The sequence below is a fragment of the Argopecten irradians genome, chromosome 5, assembly GCF_041381155.1.
Source record: "Argopecten irradians isolate NY chromosome 5, Ai_NY, whole genome shotgun sequence".
NCBI lineage: Eukaryota > Metazoa > Mollusca > Bivalvia > Pectinida > Pectinidae > Argopecten > Argopecten irradians.
The window spans coordinates 14,505,774-14,512,596 of NC_091138.1; the positions used below are offsets into that span (position 1 = coordinate 14,505,774).

General features: G+C 34.7%; 1 protein-coding gene across 1 annotated transcript; it reads right to left on the minus strand.

Annotated features, from left to right (window-relative positions):
• Nucleotides 1-361: 361 nt before the first annotated feature.
• Nucleotides 362-5,911, minus strand: LOC138322955 (N-alpha-acetyltransferase 60-like). The gene is made up of 6 exons (XM_069267220.1): nt 5,772-5,911; nt 4,541-4,790; nt 3,281-3,410; nt 2,766-2,862; nt 2,149-2,383; nt 362-1,558 (listed from the first exon to the last, which is right to left on the minus strand). The coding sequence occupies exons 2-6, from the start codon at nt 4,648-4,650 to the stop codon at nt 1,426-1,428; spliced, it is 705 nt and encodes a 234-aa protein (XP_069123321.1). The 5' UTR covers nt 4,651-4,790; nt 5,772-5,911; the 3' UTR covers nt 362-1,425.
• Between the last annotated feature and the right edge of the window lie 912 nt (nt 5,912-6,823).

Below are 6,823 nucleotides of genomic sequence, written 5' to 3' on the forward strand. Positions count from 1 at the left end.
TGGTTGACTGATATGATTCCCTACAGACACCATTCTTTATCCCACCAATAGAGTTTTGTATATTCCATACCTTTTCTACATTCAACTAAACACCTGATGTCTAAATTAGCCACTTTACCTGTAATGTTATTTGAAGTTGCCAATGACAACTACTGGTCAAGTTAGCCAAATCTGCTACAGTATTGGTCTAAATCATTATCTCAGGTGTGAGTATGAAAAATGAGTTGGCTCATACTGGTGGCAAGTTTACCAAAAACTACAAAGACGTCTATACCCTTCCCCCTAATACTTTACGGCTTCATCACAGAAACAAAACCCCATTTTAACATTAATCAACACAATTTCAAAACGGCCGCCAAATGGGCCTTTTCTTAAAATCCCCGTATAAAAAAATCTGCTTAAGTTAGAACTGTAATTTTTTGACAAAATTTGCAACTGGCAAACTTGCTACAGATATTGATAAATTGTATTTAAAAATCTCATAACTTCTTTGATCTTTGTCGAAATGAGACTTCAACGGGACTGAAACCTCAGAAGAATACATCCTTAATCAAATAATAGCTATGGAAACGCCCTATGTATAATCTACCGATAAGTACATTTATATTACTTGTATCTATCAAAAATGTATGATGTACTAGTAAAAGATATGGGAACAATCTCCAATTGTCCAAAATGTACTGTATATTATAATAACAACAGCAGAGCTTCTTCTATCAGATATCACTGCTTTTCGTTCACATATAAAGTCAATAACAGAGGCAAGGGTATACTACGGGTCTTTCTTTATAGTCTTGTTTAACTCATAGAACCACACACTGCTGATAATAACCAATAAACTAAAGGTGTGACATCAATGGAAAATTCAGACGTCGGAGATATTAAAATGTAGTATATATAATACATGTAATTGGTGCCAATCTGTTCGTTAAACCAATTTTTATCTGATATGTAATAAAGGTTTGTCTTCAGTTGACTATTGATGGAGCAATCTTCATAAATATCTTCTACCATAATGATAAAATAATATCATCATAACCTTTCTTTACCACATTTTAAAATACTACCCTAGTACATATGTACTGTAATACTTCATAGACAAGTTTTTAATTTTTTTTTAAAGTTCAAATCACAAAAAATTTGAACTGTGGAAAATCTGGCTATATGGCAGCTGATTTTCAGTTACACAATTTCAGAGAAGCATCATTAAATACTATCATAGGACTAGTCAGCAGATTAAAAATAAGTGTAATTCACCCAAAAACATTTTCATACAAAACAGACTCGAGCCATGTCTGTGTGACCATACAGTAGGGGAACAATTTTGGCTGTCAAATAAATACCAAAACAAATTATGCATGTAAATACAAAGGTAGGACTTGAACATCCCAATATAAGTGACACATATAACACTTGGAATGACAACTAACTAGAGTAATTGGTGGTGGCTCCAGCTAATAAACGACACAGCCATCCCCGCACGGATCGCACGATCTGTCTCGGCAAGGCGCATGGCTGCAGCTTGGACATCATCACTCCACAGTTGACCAGGTAATCAGTAAAATATGTTAAGGAAAGCAGATGAGATTCTATACAACAGGTCATAACTTTATAAAGATTTGAAAATAAAAATATATGTATTAAAAGACATACAATGGCATGCATCACATTGAATCAAAGCTGGATAGGATGGGACATACATCCTTAACTCTATTCCTCCCTATTCAGGACAGGAGTATAAAAGACATCTTTGACACCCCTCCCCCCTTTTCCCCCTATCATTATATATATATAAATAGGATGGGAGTTGGAAACCCATGTGGAGCATGCAAAAACATAGTCATTTGCCAGACACTGACCAGTCAGTGGTTTTACTCTCCTCTCCTAAACCTATTATTTCCTTAAACCTTAAAACAGTCATTTAAATACACACTAGGGTTAGGAAGAGAAAGCTAAGTTACCCAGAGAAAAAACACCAAACTACCATCAATACCAGGTAACTATCCAATGTAGGTTTGGATCTTGTAAAAACTTAGGTAGAAGAGGAGGGCTATAGGTGGTAGAATGGCAGAATATTCTACCACCTTGACCCTCTGTTTAATGCATGTTTCAGCTGACAATATGTACAAGTAAACAATAAAAGGATATATGAAAGACCAGGGTGGCTTTCCTCCATTGACATATAATACATACAGGTATCCATCCCTGGGTTTACCCTGAATCGAGTAGTAATAAGGCAGGAAGCTGTGAGCTTGGAATCGTCGCTTCTCATAGAAACGGATAGCTATTAGATTTGTAGCAAGCACATGAAGGTACACAGCCTTACAATTACATCGGTCTTTTGATGTCAGGTAGGAAATAAGGCTGTCCAAAAGCAAAGAAGCTGGAAAGGAAATAAAACAAATATGTGACACACTGTATGTATTCATGGTAGACAAAAGAAGTCTCAGTTCCATTGAAGTGAATTTACACTATTTGTTATATACATTGTACATCCTTTTTCTACAAAATGTATAGAATTATGAAATGTGTATAAATTTACAAATTCAGTTTTCAATTCAAAATGGTAAAAAAAAAACAGCAAAAAAGTCAAAATCTGTAGTTACATTAACTTTATACTTACAATAATGGCAACATATAACATGTAGTTACTTTTCTCCATTGTACTTACAACAATTAAAACTTGACAGTGAATATTAGAAATGTGCTTGTTCATGTATCAATTATGTTTTTGTAACCTTATTCTAGTACTATTCATTCCATACCAATGCCATGTTTCCTGAAGTCCACAACAACCCCAAGACTCAGTATGTAGGCGACCTGAGAAGTTGGAGGGTGATGATTGGCTAAAATGTCAGCATCCTGTAAATTCAAGCATTTGTTATGTAAAACCAGTATTGGATACAGTTATATATGTCCTTAGACTGTCAAAAGAAACTTGTTGTTCTCTAGTTCCAAAGCCAGTTTAGAAAAATCCATGTTTGGATACACCAAACAATCTTAGAATAAGATCAAACCATACACTGGGTTGGAAATCATGAAGACGAAGTGCTCTAATGTTAGACTTCAGTGTGACCAAATGTCCAATGCTATAATTATCTAAATTATAGCCTTAAACAAATACAGTCAAACTTTGATATTAAGTCAAGTGAAACTTCAAATAAAGCAAGTATGTTTGTTATGTGCTCTTGAATATAGATATATTTCTGATGTTTTGGCCTGGTTTTTAGAGTAATACCAACTCAAATTGACAAGATTATCCTTAGATACACAGACTTACCTCTTTGTTAATAGAGGAGAGCAGCTTGACCTCTGACACAATCATGCCCACAATCCTGGAGTGGTAGGTCGCGGCCAGTGAGTAGAACTTGGGGTTAGAGGTTATCTCCTGGTACCATGTATCAGGATATCTGTAATAAGGACATCAAACATCAGGTTATCATGAAGTTATTACACATGTACCGTATTCGACCCAATAAGCGCCCATGTCCCTATGAGTGCCCCTCCCCCTTTTTGAGGCCTTGATTTCGATTGTTCACCAGAACAAAGACCAAAACTACACAAAACTGTTTAGATTTGAAATAATTTCGTCTTATTAGCACCTTTTCATTTTTTTCAAACGCCCTGGGCGCTTATTGGGTCAATAATTCCAACTTTGTATATTACAGAATTATCTGTCCGAGGGGGATTTATCATAACATGTGTTTTCAAGCGCAATGTCATATTTTTCAGGGAAAATGACAATGACTTTCGCTCACGAAATAATAACTTCATGATTGATACCCAACTGGATGGGAAGACAACTAGTACCCGGTACTCTGTTGTATGCCAAAAAAAATAAGATGGAAATGATAGTTTTATTCCTTGGGGTATCAATATTGAAAGGCATACTCAAGTGTATTTTTTATACATACATTGTATCCATAAGTTTTAAAATAAGTTCTTAAAGAAGTCTTGCAGCAACATTAATCAATTACACTACGTTATTCCTTGCATATTCATAGCTCTTGTGAATGCAATTAATATTAATAATTAGCAATGAGAAGATCATCACAACTGCATTATTAGCTAGTAAAAGGATAGAATTGATTTCCTTGCAAAAAGTGTTAAAGTGAATAGTCGGGCAAAGAAAACCAGTCTAAATGCGTTCATTGGCCTTCCAAAAGTTCTCACTTATTAATACGACGGCCAAGTTCTGCTTACGTTTCCCAGTTCTGACCATTGAAATAAAGAAAAGTTGAAAGCATTGAAAGCGAGGCTGCGTGTAAATGTAACCACGGACATAGTCAGCTGGGAGGACGTTTTAGAATTTCCATACTTTAAATTAATTTCTTTGTACGCAGACAGATTTTGGCGAGAGATTTTATTTTTCTATTTCACAAGAAATTATACTGGATACATTCACACAATTTTACCGACTTTAGCCATCCTTGCCCAACCGTTCACTTTAAGAATAAATTTACAATATATAAAGATCAATTTCTCAACGTTTTCAATGAGTTCAAACATTTTATGATCTGTAAAGAAATCAAATACACACTCTATTGGAAACCATTCTCTGCATAGCTTCTTGACCTCATCAATATCTGCTGGACACAGAAATCGCAGCTGGACCTCCCTCTGGACACTGAAGGACATTGGCTGACACATGCCCCTTCCAGAAACATCAGCACCTGACCAACATGGCTGCTTTACGATCACAGTACTTTCTGGCAAAATTTTATTTTGTCATTGGTTACCTCAAGTCACATATACTATGAACAACAGTCCATTGTATCCGGTAGGTCTATCTACAAATAAAACAAAATAAATGAAATCAAAATATCATTCTATAATTCCCATGATAGTAAAAAGGAGTACACTCTCATTCTTTTTAGTGAATGAATCGTTTCATTTGCATCAACGAAGTATCTCCCTTCGAGCGAAACCAAGAAAATAACTGGTAATTTGCTTTTGATTTGAATGTCACAATGGTTGCAGGATACAGAATACATGGTTATAATTAGTATCTTTCAATACAAGTTTTATTTTGGTGCTCGACACGGAAGCCTAGATGACTCGTCAGAGCTTCGTCATCTCGCCTTTCCTAAGTCTTGCATCAAAATCAACCTTGTATTGTAAGATACTAACCATGTACATGTATTCTTTATGTATCACAATGATGCAAAATGCAGCAGCCAAATTTGATTACATTCTTACCAATTGTTTTCAAGAAAATCATTTTGTTTGATGACAGATGCAGCAGTAATAGCATGAGTTTATTTTGGTCTTTTGAATCAAGTACAGTAATTGTACTTGTCTCTGTATGTACTTTGGCAAATTTTAGATTTATAGTTGCAATATAGCTAAAGTAGTCACTGGTGTTATACGTTCTTATGCGGTTTTGACTAATCATATCAAAACGGATGAAAATTGTTGGATTTGATTATCTACAGTAGAGAAGTGGGTTATGGTAAATTAAAGTTAAGTAAATAAGAATCACATTGACCTTGCACCATGCAGTATGTGCATGTCTTTAACTGATTTGATGGTCAGATTGCATACATTTAATAAGTCTGATAAAATGAAGTAACTACACAAGTCAATATATTTGACAGGAAAGGAAAACCTGCCTTTCTATAATGAGTCATTAACGTTACTGTTTACATGTTGACTGCAGACAAAATCATATGACTGGGAAAAGACTTTAATAGTTTAAAGAGCAATCGATTTCGAGCGAGAAAACGACAATATTTTACTCAACAAAAGCAACGTGTGTTTTTTACACTTACAAATCTAACTTTTTTCCGCATCTGATACTCCAAAGAGCACTTTGAAAAGCAGGATTTGATTCAAAAACATCTTTTTCAGCGTTGTAGAAAACGTAAACAATTTCCCGGAAATAAACTGAAGTAATTATACGCATGCGTCTATCTAGATCTTTGAAACGTTTTGATATTGTGAACACTAAAATCAGGATAAAAAAATGAGCAAATTTTTAGTAGATATAGAGTGGGTAGCCAAGGACGTATCGTTTGACTCGATAAGACAAGTATTTATCGAGAAAAAGGGTTTTTAATCCTTGTCCATAGGCGTCTCGCGTGGTGTTTAGTAGTATAAAGAGACAGTGACGAATCCTTCTCACTTATAGGTAACTTATGCACACTTATTAAAAAAAAAAAAAAACTAGAGAAATACATACAGATACCAAATACATCGATTAATTACTTGTGAATAAGAGTTCCATTAATTAATGATACAGTTTTATAGTAAACCAAGTTATCAAATTGATAATAGCCCCATTAAAGGCCCACTACCTTTCCGAAACAGCTCAACGTTAGTAATTTTTAAAATGGGAGTGTAAACGAGATCGATAATTTTGTAGAGTCGCAAAAGTTATTAACTTACCGTTAATACTACACGTTTCCCCATATTCTGAACAATTTGATTAAAATAAATACCAGGTAAAATGTAAATTTTCATAACGCGGGTCGTCTTATGTTTCCCGTCGTCGTTCTAAATACCACGCGGTACTTGACTATCACTGCGCCTGACGGCAAAATAGCGTAATGACCCTTCACTGTTATCAAATAAATACGCAGAAAATCGTGCATATTTTTGGTGTTGTAACCTCATCTTAGGCCATCGTTATGTATTTTATTATGTTATCAATGTTTTTAAGAAACCTTTAAATTTTGCTCTTGAAAGGTAGTGGGCCTAAATAACTGTCTCATTTGTTGTTTTAGAAACTAAGTTCTGTATTTAAAATCATGCCAATATTTGTTTCGCTTTCCGTTTTATCACGGTGTTTACAACCCATCCCAAATCTTTATCAATTGCCGCT

Bases quoted from the DNA above. Each gene is read 5' to 3' on its own strand.
- LOC138322955 (XM_069267220.1), bottom strand. From the start codon at position 4,650: ATGTGTCAGCCAATGTCCTTCAGTGTCCAGAGGGAGGTCCAGCTGCGA. The intron at 3,411-4,540 runs GTGTGTATTTGA...TCCTTATTACAG, and splicing joins AGAGAATGGTTTCCAATAGA to ATATCCTGATACATGGTACC. The intron at 1,559-2,148 runs ATATCCTTTTAT...AACATATTTTAC, and splicing joins AAGCCACCCTGGTCTTTCAT to TGATTACCTGGTCAACTGTG.